Source organism: Mustela putorius, unplaced genomic scaffold (genome assembly GCF_011764305.1).
Source record: "Mustela putorius furo isolate JIRA1106 unplaced genomic scaffold, ASM1176430v1.1 tig00003859_pilon_pilon_pilon, whole genome shotgun sequence".
In the NCBI taxonomy this organism is placed as follows: Eukaryota; Metazoa; Chordata; class Mammalia; order Carnivora; family Mustelidae; genus Mustela; species Mustela putorius.
In genome coordinates, this window is record NW_025422011.1 from 30,518,925 (window position 1) to 30,540,677 (window position 21,753).

Here is a 21,753-nt window from a genome sequence, read left to right on the forward strand (position 1 = left end):
TGCTCTCTTTTAACAAAGGAAAAAATTATTTAAAAATGAGAAAATTGGACTTTAGGGAGATTCATTAGTTTATCCAAGAGGATAAATCTAGAAGGTAACAAAACCATGACTAGAACAGAGTTCTTTCCCCCCACACTATGATGTCCAGTGCTGTCTTCTTTGCCTGACTTCCTGACCACAGTCAGAGCCCTCTTTCTTAAGAACTCCCCCCTTCCACTTGAAGAGCTGCCTACGGCTGGTGAGCGGCCATATTGAAGGGAGTTTCACATCTGGACCCAGGAGTTCAGCATGACCTGCTTCAACTCCTGGCTTGAACTTGGGCAAGCTACTTTACCTTTTGTTTCCTCTCATCTTCCAGTTTAAGTATAATTTATATATACATTAAATTCAGTCTTTTCAGTGTACAGTACTATGAGTTTCAACAAACGTGTATTAACGCTCTCAGCCTACAACTGCAATCAAAGTATAAAATCCCCCAAATGTCCCTGTGCCCTTTGTAGTCACTCTTCTGGCATCCAATGATCTGTCTGCAATCTCTACAGTTTTGCCTTTTCCAGAACATTCTATAAATGGAATCAGTATATAGCCTTTTGAGTCTGGCTTTATTTACTTAGCATAATGCATTTGAGCTTCATCTGTATTAACATGTGTATAGTTTATTCCTTCTTTACTGCTGAGCAGCAAGGATCTTAATGTAGCAGAAACCAATAGCAGACACTCCCCGCCCCACTCCCAGGCTGTTGAGAACATCACACACCAAGTCTTTGCTTATTATCTTCAAGATGGCACAATTGTCTTAGAGACGATGGGAGCAAAAGCAACAGTAATCTCAGGTACAAAAACACACTCCTGGTGACTTCCCAGTTTATCTTCTTAGTGATGGCAGGTTTGGGCCAAGAGCACTGTGGTTTGGGCATTAACTTGTCCATAAGCTAGCGAACCCTAGGATACTCCAGCCATAGCAGTTAGGGTCAGAGCCAGAACCCAAACCCAGGACTATCTAGCTATTAAGTCCAGCAGCTTCCAACCACAACCATGGGGCCTGACCATGCTGTTCTTTGGGTTGGGGGAGAGACTGATGGGAAGAGAGCTTTTTGGTGAGGCCTGAGGCTAACAGAAGCCTTAGCAAGGACCATTCCAGAATGTAGCCTGAAGGGTCTGGTCTCACACCTACTGAGTTTGCATCTGCAAAGGGCACCTGTATTGTTTAGTAAGCTTCACAGGACATTGTTCTGTCCCCTGCATTGAAAATTGCTCCAGGGAAGAAAGAAACCCATCATTCTGTCCCCAAGCCATGGAGAGAAATGCGTAGAATCACATTTCTAGATATTCTCCCTCCACTACCTGTCTCAGGACATCAATTCTTTGCTTTTCCTCTTTCAGTACTGGCCCCACCAAAATTCTCTTGCTCCTTTGTCACCCTCTGGTTCAGACACACAGGCAAACATAGACAGAACACATGAATCCACCTGCTAAATAAAAAAGTAAGACAGCCAGCCTCGGGGTTCATCCTCCTGGTCTGCGTTCCACGGGTGATGACCGGGGATATGGTCCCCCTGGGTCTCTTTGGTTTACCCACCCATGGAAACTTGGCAGATTACATGTATGTTTTGGATATTCAGGGGCTGTTACTCATGGAAATCCTGAATCCACGTGAACACTCTTTCCAAAAGCAGATGGAATTTCCATTCAGAGAAATCTTGGCACCAATTTCTTCGGAACAATCCCAAGTTACGGGCAGGACCTGGGAGGGCTTGACAAAGCGGGTGGTTGGCGCGGCAGGTCAGGGGTCGGCTGGCAAAGGGGAGGATGGCCCTCGCTGACCGTTCCCTGTCCTGCAGCGCCTGGTGGCCCCGGGTCTCTAACTCATGGGTCTCAGAGAGGGGTAGTCATCTCCTCTAATTCAAACCTTCCTTGAAAAGGATTATTTTGTTAAGATAGAGGCAGCCCCGCTCCAGACATTTAAGACACCTTGGTAGCCAGTAACAGAAAGTCCCTAACCCTCACTCCAACAAAAAAAAAAAAAAAAAAAAAGAGGAAGCATATGAGAAGAATCCAAAAACATCTCACCGACTCCAAGGGCAGCTGGGTCTCAGACAGACTCATGAAAGATTAGAATCAGGAACCAGAATGACATAGCTAAGAAGCTGCTACTCCCTTCTTTCCCATCATCCCCTCTCGCGGGCTCACAAATCTCTTTTTCTTAATATCTGTCTCCCTCTATCACTCTGTCTCTGACTCTCTCTCTCCAAGTTAGCTTTTGTCCTCAATTAGCTGAATGGTGTCTCCAGCCTCAAACCCAAGACAGAATCTGAGGGGTCAAGCTTTAGACAAGGGTTTGTCTCTGGCCCAATCAAAGGGGTGGGAGAGGAGGGTCATCCATGAGGATTTCTGGATCCCACTGATGAGGGAACAGAAGGCTGGCTGAGGACGAAGCCGAAGCGGACACCCTGCAACTTTCCCCCTCCCCCAACTCCTGGGTGGGACCTCTGTGACATTTTCCCAGGAATCTCCCAACTATCTTAATGTCAATACCTTGCTTGAGGGGAATAACAACCTTAACCTGGCAATGGCAAGGCCTCCGGTTTCCTGTAGGTTCTCTCTAGCATGTGAAAGTTCTATTGAAACTTCCCTTTTTCCTTACCTTTCCCAACCCCATGGTGTGTAATCAACCACCCTTCACAACCCTGGGACAGCAGCTCTTTCTACCCTCGGGTCCTGTCCCCATGCTTTAACAAACCATCATTTTGCACCAAAGTCATCTCAGAATTCTTTCTTGGTGGTCAGCTACTCCGGACTCCATCCCACTGAACCTCACTTACATTCTAAAATTTCATCACCAGCAGAATGCCCTGGGGCACCTTACTGTCCTGGCGTTTTCTGCTGACTTCGCTGTTTCTTCAGAAACGGTGGGGTCCTCGAGGGCTGGACCCCAGTCCCTAGCAGGCACCCTGGCCGCCCTGGAGGTGGTGGAGGGTCAGGCAGCCTGGACAATCTCACATGACTCACATTCACGTAGGGAAAACAGATAATAAACAGCCACGCAGATACCTTATCTCTGAGCCAACTCTTCACATTTTCTTACAAATTATGTTCTGAATATGTTCAGAATAGTCTATTTAAGATGGAAGGGAAAGGAAAAAAAAAGAGAGAGATGGGTAACAAACCCTCCCCAGATAGAATAAATTATTCTGAATTGTTAAAGTTTCTTTTTCCTTTTTTACATTTTTAAAAAAGATTTTATTTATTTGAGAGAGAGAGAGAGCATGCACACAGGTGAGGGGGGAGGAGAAGTGGACTCCTGGCCTAGCAAGAAGCAGGTTGAGAGGCTCAATCCCAGGACGCTGAGATCATAACCTGAGCTGAAGACAGACGCCCAGCCCACTGAGCCACCTGGTCTCAGCGTCCTGGGATCGAGCCCCACATCAGGCTTTCTGCTCAGCAGGGAGCCTGCTCCTCCCCCCCCCCACACCCCCCTCCTGCCTCTCTGCCTACTTGTGATCTCTGTCTGTCAAATAAATAAATAAAATCTTTAAAAAAAAAAATCAATGTGTAACAGTCATCTCTGCAGACTAGGTGCCCCTAAATTCCGGATCCCTGAGGTTTCCTTGTTTGCATAGGGGGCAGATAAGCCCCATCCACTGGAGCTCTCGGGTCCTACCACCCACCCCAGGAGGAAAGCTGTGACCCTTCAGGCAGACCGAAGGGCCTTTCATGAAAAGAATGGCCCCTCCCCACAGGCCTGTGGGGACCCTCCCACTCCTGCTTCTCCCCTCACAGTAATGGAGGCCACCACTGGACCTCGGGGAGGTGAGCATTTCTCTTAAGAGCAGATCTAAGAAATGTCTCTTTGGCACTGGGAGGTTTTCATTTTGTGTTATTCTGGGCAGTGGGATGGGGGTGGAGGGACTCGCCTATTGCTTTTTTGTGGGGGGGGGGATTCAATTTATTCACAAACACTTTCAAACATACTGAAAATAATAGTGGACACTTCCATACACCCACATATAGCTGATCAACCATGATGATTAAAGACATATCAGTATTTGGACACTTCTAATTCAGAACCTCTCCCTGCTGGTACACTCTCTTTCTGAAAGAAATAAAGTGTTATAAATCCAAATGAGGAGAGCCCCCATCTCTTCCTCTGCCTTCGGCTTCAGGAGCAGCCTACACATTTCTGTATTTTTTTAACTACGTTCGTAGCATCCATGACCCATAGAAATGGTCATTTTGTGTTTTTAAAACATGCACAAACAGTATTGTATACATACCATTCTGCACACAGTCTTGCCTGCTCCACATTATTTCTTCTGAGATCTATCCATGTTGTTGCCTAGAAATAGTATTCATTATGTTAATGCTGTATTCTCTTGTTTGTAGAAATCCCAGTGTAACCATTCTCCTGCTAAAAAAACCACTAAGTGAGTGGTTTTCACATTTTCTGCTACTGTAAATAGTGGCTTCCGTAAACATCTTTATACACGTCTCTGTGAGCGCATGGTCACGAGTTTCTGGAGGGCGGACAGCTGCCCGTGAATTTGCTGTGTGGGTGCTAGCTTTCTAGGTAGTTTTTAGCAGACAACACCCACTCTGCTCTCACTTCCTCAGTAATGGAATAGGAACCCGGTTTAGGACTCGCTAGGTCCTTCATAGAAAAAATGGAAAACTTAGAATTTTAAAATTATAATTAGAGACTGCTTCCAAATCCTTAAAATTTAAAAAAAAAACAAATGTCCTTAATTGTTATAGAACTTAGACCAGTGATATAATAGAAATTATGGAATTGTAGAATGTTCCTCATCCTAAAGATGATTGATGTGGTCAGCTCTGGCCAGCTTGGCCTGCTCCATGTGCCCGTGGACTTCTCACCTTACAATGGTCATTTCGAGCATGACCCTTTCTCAACTCAGGTCCCAAACCCACAGGGCTTCCCCTACCCCGGCCTCCAAGCTTCCTGGAGCCCAGACTGTGTGTGGATCTAGTCGGGGCCATCTCTCAGCCGACCCTAGTGTCTTTCCTCATTGCCTGTGAATGCCTCAGGCTGGTGATCAGATTGACAAGAAGCTGGGCAGGGAAGACGCTTCTATTTTCTTATACTGAGGCCCTTAAATGTTCTCACCCATTTTTTCCCTCCTCCTCCCCATTTTGTTGTTGTCACTGTTGTTCGTTTGTTTTGTAGTCGCACTTAATAATGGGACCTTTCAATACATCCCCACAATTTGGAGCATAAATTATAGACTCCATATGAGAAAGTACATAACCCTTCACCTGACACTTGGGGTAGCTCAATGTGTTTTTTGGTTTTTTGGTTTTTTTTTTTAAGTTCAGTCTGAAAGTCAAGACCTCCAAACCTCATGGCAAAACATGTAAGGCAGAAGACAAGAATTCAGGGCAATTCCCCGTCTTCACAGCCAGCACCATGGAAGGCTGAAGGAGCATGGTTTGCTCTATAAATCAACATCCTGGCAGCTCTTGGCCTGGCCCCGGGGGTGCCCCCGGGCCACAGCCTGCCGACCTGAGTCAGTTTCTTCCAGGAATGTGGGTCTCAAGGGGTAAGTTGGCTCCAGGTCCTTGCATGGCTCAGCTGCCTCCAGAAAGCTAAGGAATAGGTGAGTGGCCGAATGCCCAGAGGACAGAGCAGGGGATGCTGGGGGGAGGGGGCCTTCTCTGGATTCGCAGGACAGCCCAGCCCAAAGGCTCAGAAGCTGAAGAGACCATAGTGAGAAGCCTCATTTTTACGATAAACAGTAATGCAAAAAGCTCCACAAAGAAAGGCAGTCATGCGGAATAAGGACTAGTTTCAGAGTCAGCCACACCTGAGTCTCCTCTCAGATGACCCCTCACTTATTGTCTGGCTTTGAGAGGATGGCCTAACTTCTCTGAGTCTCGACATGCACATTGTCTCTGTGTGCACAGTGTCCAGTGCCGAGAAGGCCTTAAATATGCTTTCTTCGCACTCGACTCTCTGCTGCAGACTCAAGTGTAGGAACAGGATGAAGAGGCCATGAGCCCTGTAGGGGAGGAAACATTTTTCCTCTACCCTTGTAGGGTCTCCAGCTGGACCCAAGAATTGAACTGACATAAGGCAGAGTAACAGAAGGTGTATGAGTTTTACTACAACGTGACACGTACATGGGAGTCTTTGCAAGAAAATGAGGACCCAAGAAAGTGGCCAGAGCGGAAAGCTTACAGACTTTTTAGACAAAGAGAGACAATACATTTGTGACAAAATGACAGGAAAGGGCTCTAGGCTCTAGAGGGTAAATTGTGGAGAAGTGACCAGATTTGGGGGCAGGAGGGAACTAGTAGAAGATAGTGTCATTTTAGTGATTTTGCTAGTATCAACCCATTTTGACATCAGTTCCCAGTACCTACTTAATGCTAAAGACATTCTTCTCTTGCTGGTACCTGGAAGGCACTTCCTCACATGGCATCTCATGGCCTGTTTTTAGGTAGAAAGGGGAGGTCTGAGAGCCTTTCCTGCACCTGCTATTACTCAAGCACGCTCAGCTCAAGATAATCAGTATTTGCGGCAGCATGTCCTGAATTCTTTCATCCTCAAACATATGTTTTCCAAGTAGTCACCTGCAGAAATTGTTCATTTAATACTCCCAAGTCAGCTCCAAAACCTGCCAGCCAGTTTAGAGCAGAGAAGTTGAGTGGCAGAAGACTCTGGAACCAGATTCCTGGGGTCGAATCCCAGTTCAACCACTTAATGGCTACATGGCCTCAGGAAAGTGTCCTTACTTGTAAAATGGGAATAGAAATAGTCCTACCAACCTCAGAGGCTGTCTGAGATTCAGTGAGTTAACACTTTGTCCTGACACATGGCACTAAGTAAGCATTGCTATTTCAAAATAGGAATAGCTATTGTTGGGGATGCCTGGGTGGCTCAGTGGGTTAAGCATCTGCCTTCACCTCAGGTCATGATCCCGGGGTCCTGGGATGGAGCACCATGTCGGGCTCCCCACTTAGCAGGGAGCCTGCTTCTCCTTCTCCCTCCGCCCTTCCACCCTCCTACTCATGCTCACTCTCTCTTGCTCTCTCTCATGCTCTCTGTCACTGTATCTCAAATAAATAAATAAATACTTTCTTAAAAAATAGCTCTTGTTATGCTGATTAGCCCATGCATTTCTCAGGAGCCAAGTGTGTAATATGGCTCTGGTGGTGGGAACACAAAGGTGAGCAAGTCATTCTCTGTCATTGAGGGGCTCCTCCTGGTTACTCGGGGAAAATGGGCCAGAGACTAGTAGGACCATGGCAAATCTGGGGCAATAGGTCAGCACATGGGAAGGGAAACAGAGGAGAAATGGGAGGCAGTTGGGAGAGCTCAAGACAGACTCCTAGCTCTTGAAAGATGTGGAAGAGTTAGCCAGACCAACAGAAGGAGGGAGAGCTCGCCAGACAGAAAGAGTTTTAGGGAGAAATAGAAGGAGGTTTAAGGAAATACTCATTTAGGGGTGCCTGGGTGGCTCAGTTCCTTAACCGTCTGCCTGCAGCTTGGGTAGTGATCCCAGAGTCATGGAATCTAGCCCCATGGAGGCTCCCTGCTCAGCAGGACATCTGCTCCCCCCCCCACCCCTTGCTCCTCCTCCTCCTCCTCCTTTTCTGTCTTTCTCTTTCTCTGTCACTCTCTCAAATAAATAAATAAAATCTTTAGGGTAGGGGGAAAGAAAACACTCCTTCATTAAAAAAATATGTGAGTGCTTCCTGTTCTGGATACTCACATCTTTAAAAGTGTTAGAAAAGTGTGTGTCCCTCGTTCTAGATGCTGGGGAGACTGCGATGAGTAAGACAAAGTTGCGTTCCCACGACGATTAGCTCACATCTCCCACTTACCACGTGCCCCACACTCGCCTGCATGCGTTATGCTCGTTAACTACTAGGTACACTCACTACACTAACCTCCATTTTCTGTTCGGGCTAAGCAGAACGCAGACACATCTGGGGACTTGGCCAGGTTGGTAAAGTCGCAAGGAGCAGAGCTGGGATTCACACCAGGCAGTCTGGCTGCCGCTGCCTGCTCTCAGCCACTGTTATGTCGCCCTGGAGGAGCTCGCTGACATTCTCACGAGCTCCGGGAGCTAGCTACAAGTGGGTTATTTTGGCCAGAGTAAGGCGTCAAGCATGGCAGGGGGATGAAGGCCAGCCAGTGACCGTCTTTGGCCGCCAGGCTGATTGGCTGGGGCTTTGCCCTGCATGCGGGCCGGAGGATGGCTTGGGAAGGGCAAGGGGGCCGCGGGAAGCACACCCTCCCCGAATCCGCCATAAGCTATAGCGGGAATCCCGGCCCGAATGACAATGGACCGGGATGCGGCGGCGGCCGAGGGATGCAGGGAAGGGGCGGCTTGCGGAGGCGGAGGAAGCTGGCCTGCGGCGCGAGGTCGCGGGCGGCCGGCGGCCAATGGCGTTGGTCCGGGCGGCAGCCCCTCCCGCCAGGCGGGGCGGGCTGCGGGATCGCTGGGTACCAGCGCTGCCGCATCCCCGCGCGCTCCCCGCCCCCGCGCCGCTCCCGCCCCCGTTCCGGTGCCCGCAGCTCGCGGCAGAGTCCCGGCGAGGTCTGGCAGGTCCAGCCCGCGCACAGCTCGGTCCAGTCCGGTGGGTGAGGGACGGTGGCGGGGAATGGGGGGGGGGGGCGGGGCGGGCTCTGTTAGGTCTCGCCTGGGCGGGTGAGGGGTGGACGCTCGACTGGGTCCGGACACCGCGGGGAGGGGGCCGACGGGCGCTCGGATCGCCCCGGAGTGGGCTGCACGGGGCTGGGGTGGGAGTGGGGTCGCGGCTCCAGAGCTGCACTCGGATCTGGTCGTGGAGAAGCCGGGCTAGAACCCGGGACTGCGCGGGGGTGAGAGGGGTCGCCGCGGGTGTTGGGAACTCGGTTATGTTGCTGCTCCGGGGAGGAGGCTATCCCTGGGGATGGGGGCAGAGCTCAGCCCCGGCCCGAGGAGAGAGTGGGGGTGCGGAGGGGAGGAGACGCGGGGCTGGAGCAGAGCCGGGGGGCCGCGTCCGGAGGGCCCTCAGGTTTGTCTTCTCCGGGGTGGGTGCAGGGAAGAGGGGCGCCAGGGGCGGGCCGGGGCGCGGGGCGGGGCTGCGGGGCTGCGGGGAGGGCGAGGGGGTGGTCGGCGCGCCTCTGATCAGGTTCCGGGACGCAGGCAGCGGCGGCGGCAGGAGCAGAGCGGAGATGCGGCGGCTTGTAGGCACCCTGCTGTGCCTGCTGCTGGCGGCGGCGGTCCCCACGGCCCCCGCGCCGGCTCCCACAGCGACCGCGACGCCCGTTGAGCCCGCCCCGGCTCTCAGCTACCCGCAGGAGGAGGCCACCCTCAACGAGATGTTCCGCGAGGTTGAGGAGCTGATGGAGGACACGCAGCACAAACTGCGCAGCGCGGTGGAGGAGGTGGGTGCGTCTGGCTGGCTGGGGTTCGGGGGAGCGCCTGGTGGGGGCGGCGGGGGGCCTGGGGAAAGCCGCGCTTAGAGCGCTGGCCGGGGTACTCCGTTCTGCGAAGGGGCCGGGAGGAGCCGGCTGCAGATTCGGAGTGATCGGCTGGTCGCGCAGGGTGAGCTCAGCTCCCACCTCATTCTGACTTCCTGCCAGAAAGATCTGGATCTGAGCCTGTTCACCGGGAGTCTCTGGCTGGGCTCACTCAGGGGCAGCCAGGGTCAGCACCTGTTTACACGCTGCTGGCCGCTACCCCGCAATTGTCTTCTTCAAGCGTGCATTTACCCACCCCCGCCCCCTCTGTAAGCGGATGCTTGCTGGCCCCTGATAGTCGGGCTCTGTGGTTTTGCAGAGAGGCCAACGATCTCAAGTTCTAGCTTGTACGTTGGGCTTTGAGTTTGTGCCATCTTCCCAAGACATAGTTAGGATGCCGTGCCGGGACAAAAAGCCCAGACAGCTTTGCTGCTGGTCTGTCTGGGCTTCCCCCAATGCCATGTGAGGCAGAGAAGGAAAGTCAGAATCCTAAATCCCAGCAGTGTGAATTTTCAGATGGGGGGGGGGGTGGGCAGTATGAATGGCCACCCAACTCCACCCCAGCAGTGCTTTGGAGTCAGTCCTAGGCTCGGGGTCCTCTTCTGCCACTCACTAGCTGGGCAACATTGGGCAAGTCCCTTAACATCCTCTTCTGTTTCCTGTTAGAATTAAATGCCATGGTCTGTGTGGGCACCTGTTGTAGAATAGGTGGGCAATATACAGTAGCTCTTACCATCAGATACAAGATACCTTAGCAAAACTTGGGCTGGCTTGTTTCTTCTGTCGCCTCCTAGGACCAGAGGCTATGTATAGCATCCTCTAGGCTGATCACCTAGGTGTTGGCAGGGCTGCCCCGGCAGGTGAGGCGGCTGCCTCAGCTCACCTCAGCAGGTGTCCAGAGCTGTCCCTGGTGCCTGGGGTTGGGGCGCCTGGTCACTATTGTGCCTGGCTTTGGCTGCAGCCTGTCTTTGGAGAGAAGCTAGCCATCCCAGTGAAGGAGTCAGCAAGAGACCAGATATCCAGGCTCGTGGCTGAGGTGTCTTCCCACCCCTGCTTCTCCACATTCCACTGGGACAGAGACTCAAATTCTAGCTCTGGTCTACAGGGAGACGTTGCTGCCTCCCAGAGCAGGCAGACTGATAGAGTATGCAGTGGGGGACACTGGATTGGGAGGCAGTTGTGTGGGAAGCTGTCGTGAACATCCACTGGACAGGCCAGATTCCAAAACCCATGGACAGACATTGTTTCCTGTGAAAGCAAAAGAATCATGACATGACATGAAATAATTAAAGGGAAAGGGGAGTCAGATGGGCCCCCATAGCTCTTAACTCTGCCCCTTCCTATTAACTGGAGCTCGTGATCCTTCTGGTGCCGAGGCGGGGCGGGTCATCTGGTTTCCTTATCTGGGTTCCAGGATTTTCTTGCCTGCTCATGGATTCCCAGTGAGACTGATGAGGCCAACTCCCAAGTTTCTGTTCTCTGTGATCTTGTTTGTGCCACACAGTCTTCTGTTTGTAGCTCTCGCTGAGGGAGAGGAAGGAGGCATGGGGGCCTCTCTGGTCTCTTCATTGATTAGAGCAGTTTGGGATCAGCAGGACATGAGTGGCACATCTCCTCCATGGAAATCCTCCCCATTGGCTCAGCCATTGCCCCAGCTTCCTCCTTCCAGATGCCATTCTGCTTGGATTGTGAAGATGGGCTGGTTGAAGTTTGCCACCAGGAAGAGTTCCTGGCTGTCACTTCTGTCCCCCTCAGTGGTCCAGCCCCAGAGAGCATCCTCGATGGCCGTGGATGTGAGTTGAGAGAGGCTGGACCCCTGCGTGGCAGAACAGGCTGTGGGGATCAACCTTCCTTCAGCAGATCCTAGCTCTGCCATTCCTGGTGGGGTCCAGGAAATGTCTCCCTCCCCCCAACTCCGTTTAGGATAAGGAGGGATTTAAATGAGGATGCAAGTAAAGCAAGTCACCTGACCATCTAAAATTGGGTTAAGTGAGATTGTGTAATATAAGTCACCCCCTGGGACTGTTGTCAGGGTTACAGGAGGTTCTTTCTTTCTGGATAAAGAAAGGCTGCCATTATCACCCTCTAAATAGTACCAGCGTGGAGACAACCAAGAAACACCACAGAATCTCAAGAGATTGTGGCGATTAGTATTAACTTTTTAAAAAGAGACTTCCAGAAAGTCCCTTCCATCTCATAAACACAGGACAGTTGCTATTTACTTGTTGTCTGGGGAAAGGACCAGGCCAGATGCATTGGTTGTTTACATGGTTGTGCCATGAATCTGCTTTCAAGTAACTGCCTGACATTTTAAATACTCCAGCTGACTCAAGCTGCTGATTGCTCTTTAGGGAAAGATCCTCTGCTTGTAGGATCATTATTTGGGGAAGCCAGTGTTCAAATGGTTCAATCTGGGCTGTTCCTCCTTTCCAGTCTTAATATTCTGTATGTTACCGGTAAATGTGTTCTGAGGATAAAAGCAGTTTCTTCTCCTCCCTTCCCCCTGCTCATGGTGATATCCATAACTGACATATTCTGGAATATTCTTAATCACCTTACCCAGCCCTAGGAAGAACCCCAATACCAAGCCTCAATTTATCTCTCCAATTTTTCCTACTATACCCCTTTAACAAACACACAGAGTGAACCAACCATAAATGCCATATTTTATAACATGCACATTCCTCCTTTATGAAACAACTCCTCTTGCTTTGGGCTTAAGTTTCTCTTGCTAGTGGCCGTAATAGTTGTGGTTGAAATTTCCATTGTAAACTGTACTTTGAGTTCGTGGTGCCGTTAGAGAACTATTAGCTCATTCTATTGAAATAACCCTTGGTTGAAAAGGAGGAGGTTTTATAAGAAGTCTCTGCTCAGCCCAAAGCAGACTCCAGATTTGGTAACTTGTCAGTTATTTGAAAGCCAAACTGGAGGATTCAGATTCCAATGGGAATTTTTAAAAGCATGAAAAATTCCCTTCTGCTTCTGGATATGGCCTCTGTAGTATCTTAGTCTCTTACCCTTTTCCAGCTGTATCTTTTCTATCACAAAATGTGCCAATATCTCTTACTTAAAAAAATTTTTTTTAATCCTTCTCATGCTCATTCTGTCTCCTGCCTTAGCTCCGTTCCACTTCTTCTCTATTCTTTTAGCAAATTCTTCAAACACGTGGTATCTACTGTCTCTTTTTTCTCCTTCAACCCGCACATGCCCTAGCAAACAAGCTTCTTCTAAAACTGCTTTCTTCCAGGATAGCATTAGGAGAGTAGCTACTCTGTAGGTACCAGCACGTAGCTGGTACTGTGCTGGGTACCAGGTGCTGAGGCAGGCACTTGGATTTCGTGGTCCTTAATTCTTGCATCCGCTCAGCAGAGTAGGACCTTCTCCACTACACAAATGAGAAAGCTGGGGTTGAGAGACGCTTGGTGTCTTGCCCAGGGTCACACCTTCCCTAACTCCAGAGCCCTGGCACTTGCTTCCGACGTGCTGCGGGCAACTTTTTGCCTGACCTTGTGGCTAGCTCTCAGGGGCTTGGCCCACCTGGAAGTATTTGTAATCTCTGCTACCTAGCAGGTCCTCACTTCCCCCAGGTATGACTTCCGACTCCCACACCTCATTCTGGCCAGTTCCCTCACTCCCCTCTCTATCTTCTCCAGGCTCTTTATTATTTACCAACTAGTCTTTAGAACTTGTTATAACTTCGCTTGGTTTGGAGCAAAGGTTTTCCCTGTGGACAAGTGCAGGGGAGGGAATACCTCAGAATCATTTGAGAAGCTCTTTAATACCTTGGATTGCACCCGCAGAAGTTCTTTTTTTAAGATTTTTTTTTTTTTTTTTTTTTGACAGAGAGAGAGATCACAAGTAGGCAGAGAGGCAGGCGGCGGGGGGCGGGCAGGGGGAAACAGGCTCCCCGCTGAGCAGAAAGCCAGATGCGGGGTTCTATCCCAGGACTCTGAGATATGACCTGAGCTGAAGGCAGAGGCTTTAACCCACTGAGCCACCCACGTGTCCCTGCACCTGCAGAAGTTCTGACTTAGCAGGTCTGGGAAGGGATCTGGTGTGTGGTAATGTATAGGCATAGCTCTCTTGGTTATGTATCTGTGATAGACACCGTTTCATAGTTTCAGGTATGACCCTGATGCACTCTCCTGGTTGAGAACAAGGCCAACACCCTCTGCTTTAGAACTGCCTGTCAATCTCTTTCTCCTTCATCATCTGCCATTTTATCCTGTGCCCAGCACGGACCCTGTGCCCCAGCCCACAACACACACCGTTCTTTCCACGTGGCCACAGCTTTGCCTCCTCTGGGCTCCTTTCTGTTCAAATCCTACCTGTCCTTGGAGACCAGTTCAATCATGCCTCCTCCTCCCGGAGGCCTTTCTTTTCTATTTTTTGAACCCCTGGCTTGCTTCTAGAAGCCATCATAATCATCCTCAAACAAGTTTAGTAGTGGGGCTCTGCTCTCTCCACAGTAAATGAATAAGCTTCTCAGGCAGAGCAGAAGCACATACTGGACAAGGCCCCAAATCTGGAGTCAGACTAACCTGAATTCTGTCTGAGCTTCGCCTCCTACTAACGATGTTGTGACCATAGGCAGGTCCCTTCACTCCTCTTCACCTCATTCTCTTCATCTGCAGAGTAAGGGCAACAGCACCTTCCTCGTGGGGGTGCTGTGAATCGCCAAGGAGCCATGGAAGTTATGGTACAGTGGCTCAGGCATAGATGATGCCCAAACATGGAGGCTGTTACTGTGGTGATAATGATGGTGATGATGGTAATGATGGTGGTGATGGTGGTGATGGTGTTGGTGATGATGATGATGGTGACGATGATGATGGTGGTGATGGTAAAGATGGTGGTGATGGTGGTGACGTTGATGGTGATGATGTTGATGGTAATGATGATGATGATGGTGATGATGATGGCGATGATGTTGATGGTAATGATGATGATGATGATGGTGATGATGATGGCGATGGTGGTGATGGTGATGATGATGGTGGCGATGGTGGTGATGGTGGTGATGATGATGAAGCCAGTGATCGAGTTTCAGACATCTTGCAGTCCTCTCTGGGTCAAACACAGCAGTTACTGACCAAATCCTTGTTTGATCATTTGAGCTTCTGTGCCTTCCAGACTCCCCACTTCTATTCAGTGTTTTTGTGCTGCATGGAAACATGGAAATTCCTTCCCCATAGCCACCCCAGCTCAGCAAATCCAGTTGGGAGAGACAGGAAAAGAGGTGCCTCATTTAGTACATGAGGGAATAGAAGATGGTGATTTTTGTAAAAAAAATAGAATCTTTTTGAAGATTAGTTTTATGAAGTAAAAATAGCCCAGAGTCAAAGATAGTATTGGAAAACTGCCAGCCATGAACTAGAACTTCTCTTTGTGTCTCTTGTTTTAAATTCCTAGACAGAGTGTCTCACTGGCGCAACTAGTCCGTGATGTGGCCTCTTTCTGAGTCCACCCAGCTGTGAACTGGTCCTTTTGTCCACTGCCCACTCAGGGTGGGGCGTAGCAGTAAATCCACAGGGGGAAATTGGGTACAGTTTCAGGTTGACGGATATATCTGGTGTAGGTGTCGTGGGGGCTCCTGAGCCCGGGGGATCTGAGAGCAGCAGCCTCAGAAACCTGACACCAGAGGGGAACACATGTGGAAGAAGAGGCAGGAGGAGGGTGAGCCCTGGGAACTAGTCAGCCAGCCCTCTACCAGGGTCTCTCTTGTACCCAAGCGACGGGGTGGGAAGGAGACATAGCTGTGGCCCTACCTGTATCAGGGAAAGGGCCATCCTGGGGGCTGTTGGGGTCTGCCCACCACCACCAGGCCCTGCAGCAAAGGCTTGGGAGCAAATAATGTGTTTGGGAAGTGATCCCAGAAACACCAGGAGGAAATGGGAAAGTAAGATGGAAGAGAAGAGAGGGAGTAAAGGCTGTGCTACTGAGCAGGTCACTGCTAGGCTCTGCTGGGGGTCCTGAGAGAGAGACTGCCCCTTTGAGTGCGGAGGGAGCTGGGGTGTTTACCCTCATAGCCTGCCCCTCACTGATTGAGGATGGTTCTTGGGGTGTTAACTCCCTAGCATCGGTGCATAGTGAGCAGCCAGAGAGGGCTCTCAGAGAGAGACCAGACTGGTTCTTGGCATGAAAGGCAGCTGAATGCAGGTGACCTCCGGGTTAGGTTGCTGGGAGAGGGACCGGGCTCCAGCAGCCCTGTCAGGGGCCAAGACTGTTCAGCAGAAGCATGCTCAGATCCCAGCTCTGCCCTTCCCTGACAGTCCTTTTTTTCCCTTTTTAATGTGTCTTCTGGATAGACTACAGTGGACTTTTAAAAATTGTAATTCCAATAAATGGTGTTTAATGGTGTTTAATAAATAGTGCTCATCACAATATGCGTCCTCTTAATCCCCTTCACCTGTTTCACCCCCTCCCCTCTGGTGACCATCTGTTCGTTTTCTATAGTTAAGAGTCTATTCTCTTATCTCTTTTTTTCTTTATTCATCTGTTTTGTTTCTTGGATTCTACATATGAGTGATATCCTCCGGTATTTGTCTTTCTCTGACTGACTTATTTCCCTTAGCATTATACCCTCTGGAGCCACCCATGGTTTTGTAAATGGCAAGATTTCATTCCTTTTCTGGCAGAGCAATACTCCATATTATATGTACGTGCATATCTATATACCACATGCTCTCTGCACATTCATCTGCTGATGGACACATGGGCTGCTTGCTTCCATAGTTGGGCTGTTGTAAATAATCCAGTAAACATAGCAGTGCAGACGTCTTCACCTTAGTGTTCTTGTATTCTTTGGGTAAATACCCAGTAGTGGAATTACTAGATTATATCGTAATTCTATTTTTAATTTTTTGAGGACCCTCCATTCTGGTTTCCCACAGTGGCTGCAGAAGTTTGCATTCAATCAGCAGTGCACTGGGGTTCCTTTTTCTCCACATCCTTGCCAAAGCTCGTTGTTTCTTGTGTGTTTGATCTTAGTCATTCTGACATCTGTGTGGTGATACCTGATTGTGGTTTTGATGTGCATTGCCCTAATGATGAGCGATGTCCTTCACGGATAATCTCTGGAAGTTATCCAGTCTTCTTGAGCCTTACTCTCTGCAACTGTAAAATGGGTATATTCACACCTACCTTCGAGGGAGGCTGTGAGATCTAAGGCTATGATAGTTGTAAAACTTTTAGTGCAGTGTCTTATCCTGGTGGGCAATTAACAGGAACTATTACTACTACTATTATTTATAATTGCAGAAAAGGAAGAGGGTGGTTCTGTTTTTCTAATGGACTGATTTGTATCAAGAGAAAACAATTTGCTCATTAAGTTCATTGATTTAATAGATGGAAGCAGAAGAAGCTGCAGCTAAAACATCTGAAGTGAATGTGGCAAGCTTGCCTTCCAGCTATCACAATGAGACCAACACGGAAACCAAGGTGGGAAATAATACCATCCACGTGCACCGAGAAATTCACAAGGTAAGTGTGGCCACGGCCAGCACCTCCCCTTTTCCGTAGCTTCCTGTCCTATCAGAGACTAAGGTCTTCTTTACAAATTGGATCCTCAAGCCAAAAATGCAAATGAGGCTGGTAAAACACAGATTAAAAACCAGAGGGAGTGAGGGAGCTATTTAAGAGGGAAAGCTGCATATCAGAAACCTAAATTGCTTTTGCATTTAAGCAGTAAATTTAACTCTAGGCTGCCTGCCAATCTGATTGCAAAGGAATGGTCGGGGGTTTTTATCATTTGATAAAAGGGTGCAAACAAGTGTCTAGAGAGAGACTTCTCTAGTATTGAATTTGAGGAATTTATCTCATAGGTTTTAATGGGTGTTTTAGCAGGGAGTTGGAATAGAGTCCATCTTTGCTGAATAGATCCTCACTGTTTCCTCAGGAGGAGCTCAAATGGGTTATACTCCATCTTTGGGAGGGAAAGCCTCCTTTGCCATTAAGACTGAACATTTGTTTGCTGGCTATCTACTCAGATTTCTATAGCAGAGTTTGTTCTAGCCTGCCCCATGTCTCAGTGTCTCCTGGTTTGATATCTAACATGAGGAGCAAGCAGGCTCATTCCTCCCCCCGACTTGAAGAAGAAAACGTTGCAAATCCAGAGGCACGTAGCCTGAACCCGCCGTGGCACGAGATGTGTCTGGCATGACGTAGGCAGGACGAGGAGGGCAAAGCCCGTGAACCCGGTTTCTCTCGAAGAGTCTGACGTGCCGATATTCAGGGTCACAGGTAGAGGCTATCGAGTTGATGTTCTGCTGTGAGCATCAAGGAGCTTGACCTCAAACCTCGTCTCAGCCCATATGTGCAAGGCCCAGTGGCTCCAACGAGAGGGTCTCACTTTTGTTCAAGGGCCCAGGTCATGACTTGGTTGAAACAATAGTATATCTGTGTCATGGAGCATAAGGGGGTCGATTTTTACGGGCTGTTGCCTTGATTGTAAAGTAGCCTTTGTGTGGCACTTTTCCCGCGGTCCCCAGCGTTAGCTGGGTGTACCCTCCACCTTACCCCCAGATAAATGAACAAGTCACCTGCTGACCAGTCCTTTAGCATTGCTCATCAGAGGTCTGAAGAATGTTTCCAAAACTCTTTGCTTTACTTTTGCCAAAACCAATATTAAGTCCTCTTTGACGATAATTAGCTAACAGGTTTGCCTCTGCTTAAGGTTGCTTCTTGTACATGTTGGGAAACCCAGGGGTGAGTCCTGCCGGTAACTAGTGTGATTTTGAAAATCCATTTAAATTTTATGTCCCTCACTAAATGCATTTAGGAAATAGGGAAGTCGGTACGTATGTGACAGTAGCATAGGGGTCAGATGACTTACGGTACCTGAGAGCTCACGGTAAATGACAAAAGTGCTTGCAACAGCCGGTGGTTCTATTCCTGTTTCTTCTGGTAAAGTTATATCATGAGTGCCACATAGCAGCTCCCCCGTGGGTTCTACGGACCATCTGTTTGGTGCTTCACGAGGGGCTGGGCGGTGGTGAAACATGTTCGGGAAACATCTTAATTATTTCTCCTAGAGATAGGAAAATGCCCATTAGTATAATAAATAAATATAATAAAGGCTCTTAGAAGTCCTGCAACCTCTACCTGCAGTATAGGACCATAGAATTTTAAAAAAATATCCCATCAGTTAATTCGGCAAAAATCTGGCAGAGAGGAAAAGGATGCTGCCTCTTTGTTGGGGAGAGGATTTATTTGCCTCAAAGTATTGAAACATGTTGGTGAAGACATGATCCTTATCTCCCGAGAACTGGAGTTTGGTCCACTGTGACAAAGTAGGCTGTGTTTCTGCTCTGTTTCGGACAGTTTCCTTGTGTTATTAGAGCTGGCAGGAACTTTGTAGATGACCTAGAAATGAGGATGGGATGAATCAGAGAAGTGACTTACTCCTGGTGACACATTAGGTGGTTGGTGGTAGCTGAGCCAAGGCTCAAAGAACCCAGATCCCCTACCTCCTGGGCAGACGTCCCTTCTGATCTTCATTACTGGCACTAGCGTTCCGCGGACAGGACCTCGGATGGGGCAGGAGTGGCGCGGGGTGCGAGTGGGGTGTGGGGCTCAGCCCAGAGGCGTTTGCTGCCGGTAAACACCATCAGATGCAGACAGCAGGTGGAGGGGTGCCTCCCTTTGCAATAAAGCACTTCCTAGATGAACTGTGTCACCAGAATCAGGACGGGGGCAGCTCTAGCTAAAACCTTCTTGCTTCTCATGAAAGACGTTTGATGAGACGCCCAGATGGGTTGTTGTTGAAAAGGCTGTTGCCGTTGAGTTCTGAGTGATAAGCCCAAGAACAGTAGAAACAGCTACTGCTGAGTGTTTGCTGTATGCCAGGCTCTGTGCAGAGCCTCCGCTGTCCGTCCACCGAGCAGCCCTGTGAGGGAGACTCTGCTGTGTTTCTTTTTTTTTTTTTTTAAGATTTTATTTATTTATTTGATAGACAGAGATCACAAGTAGGCAGAGACACAGGCAGAGAAGAGACAGAGAGGAGGAAGCAGGCCCCCTGCTGAGCAGAGAGCCCGATGTGGGGCTCCATGTGGAGCCTGATCACAGGACCCTGAGATCTTGACCTGAGCCGCGAAGGCTGAGGATTAACCCACTGAGCCACCCAGGCGCCCCTCTGCTGTTTTTTTTCTGATGGCTGTACCGAGAGGGGGGCCATCCGCCTGGAGGCCGCAGCTAAAATCAAAATAAAACGGGGAGCAGGCATTCTGTTGATTTGGGCAGTTATTGTGGCTTCAGGAAGCCGGAAAAATGGACGCCCGGGTGGCTCAGTCGTTAAGCAACCGCCTTTCGCTCAGGTCATGATCCCAGGGTCCTGGGATTGAGGCCCACATTGGGCTCCCTGCTGGGCAGGAAGCCTACTTCTCCCTCTCCCACTCCCCCAGCTGTGTTCCCTCTCTGCTGTGTCTCTCTCTCTGTCAAATAAATACAATCTTAAAAAAAAAAAAGAAGAAGAAGAAAGGAAGAAAAAAGAAACCAGCTTGTGGGATTTGCCCAGAATTCCTTCTGTTTCACATTCACTGTACTTGCTCTGCCGTAGGTAACCAACAACCAGACTGGACAAACGGTCTTCTCGGAGACAGTCATCACGTCTGTGGGAGATGAAGAAAGCAAAAGGAGCCACGTGAGTTGTCATGCCTCCTGGGCTCAGCCCCTTCACTTGCAAAGGGTGACCCAAACGTCAGGCCATGGGCAGAAGGGAGCGGACTCTCATTCACCTCTCCCGTCTCCTTTCTACCAAGATTCCCCAATTCCTGCATTTCTGACCAGAGCGATGTGTTCGGGCAACAGGCTCTAGCACAGTGCTCTTTGCATCAGAAACAACAGAGAAATGAAATTCAGCTGGCATTTGCCTGACTCCCTCTCAGCCCTGAAAGGGAATAAGGAAGTACCAGGTACTCTGACTGGGGGCCTTGGCACTAAGACCTGGCCTGTCCAGCCTGGAGTCCCCAAAGCCCCTGGCGTGGCCAGGCCCTTTTGTAATCCCAGCCCTGGTCAGGCAGGTTGAGAGCGACATCACCTTAATTAGTGGAATCCCGTGGCCTAAGGGAAACGGAGTATTGTCCCACTCCAGGCTTCATGCTCTAACCCTTTTGTGATGGGTCCACCTACACAGTGGCGTGTTGCTTTGTCCAGTGGCGGGATGGTTCTTATAAAATGACAGAGTCCTACTGGTAGAAGGGGCAGCATTTCACAGAAGGAAAGCCTCGGCACAGGTCAGGAGGTGGCCCCATGGGAGTCACCGGTCTCCAGACTCCCAGGTCTCAGGGCACTCGACTGCTCTTCACCTTCTCACAGAGGTGGCTGGCTTCAGAAGCAGGTAGCTGGTGAGGAGTGGACGGGGTGACCGCCATGTGACGTGGCCAGCCATAAAAATGTGCATTCTCTATGGGGACCCCAAGAACTAGTCCTTCTATGCCTAGGTGCCCGAGACAAACTCCATCTACAAGCTCTTACCCTCCAAGGTGCAGAGCATTTCCTTGACCTTCAGAAGGGGTCAAGGATTTTTCCTCGCCTCTTTCGGCATCATCATAGGAAGAGAAACAGTGTACCCATTGAGCTAGGGAGGTGGTGTTAATGTGGTTGGTAGTTGCTGGGTTCTTTTTTGCTTGTTTCTGACACAGAGCCCAGACATTGACTTCAGGATGGGAGGTTTGGAGGGTTGTGTGTGGTGAGGGTGACCCCTCATTCCAGGGACCTGGGGTAAGATCTGTGCTGAAATGGAAAGAGCTCTAGCAGCTGAGGCTAGAAGCATGAGTTTGCCTCGTATGGGCTGGGTCACCCCAGTCACAAAAACCTTTGAAGTGGGGACAGGATTGATTAAGGTCAGGAGGAAAGAGAAGCTGGCTTTCAAAGGTGGGAAGAGAGAGAGGGGAGGGAAAACAAAGCAGACAAACAGTCATAGTATATGGTCATGGTACCAATAGGGAAAAGCTTAGAGAATTTCCGGTTGGGGCCCTATGATAAAAGGAAAGCCTCAGCCTTAGCCACGAATAGAAGAGGCAGGGAAACAGAACTTTCAGGGCTGTGAATTAGAAAAAAAAAAAAAAAAACAGTCTTTGTTGCCAACTGAAAAAAAAAAAAAAAAGCATCTTACTCCACAATGGTCCATGTTTACTCTGGGGAGCTTCTGAGGGCAGCAGGCCTGACTATGAATAACCTGCACCTGCCCGAGGCCCAGGGGCACAGGTGGCCAGCCATACCCCCACCCCAGGCCTCCTCTGTTGGCCCCCAAGGGAGGGGGGGATCTAGTCAGGTTTTGAGGCCTG

General features: G+C 49.6%; 1 protein-coding gene across 1 annotated transcript in view; it reads left to right on the forward strand.

The window, feature by feature from the left end:
• Positions 1–8,432: 8,432 nt before the first annotated feature.
• DKK3 (dickkopf WNT signaling pathway inhibitor 3) overlaps positions 8,433–21,753 on the forward strand; it is a 44,718-nt gene continuing 31,397 nt past the window's right edge. The window contains exons 1-4 of the mRNA XM_045065815.1: positions 8,433–8,601; positions 9,153–9,394; positions 16,817–16,951; positions 20,025–20,108. Coding sequence (XP_044921750.1) covers positions 9,182–9,394; positions 16,817–16,951; positions 20,025–20,108 — 432 coding nt within the window. The 5' untranslated portion in view covers positions 8,433–8,601; positions 9,153–9,181. The remainder of the gene's footprint in view (positions 8,602–9,152; positions 9,395–16,816; positions 16,952–20,024; positions 20,109–21,753) is intronic.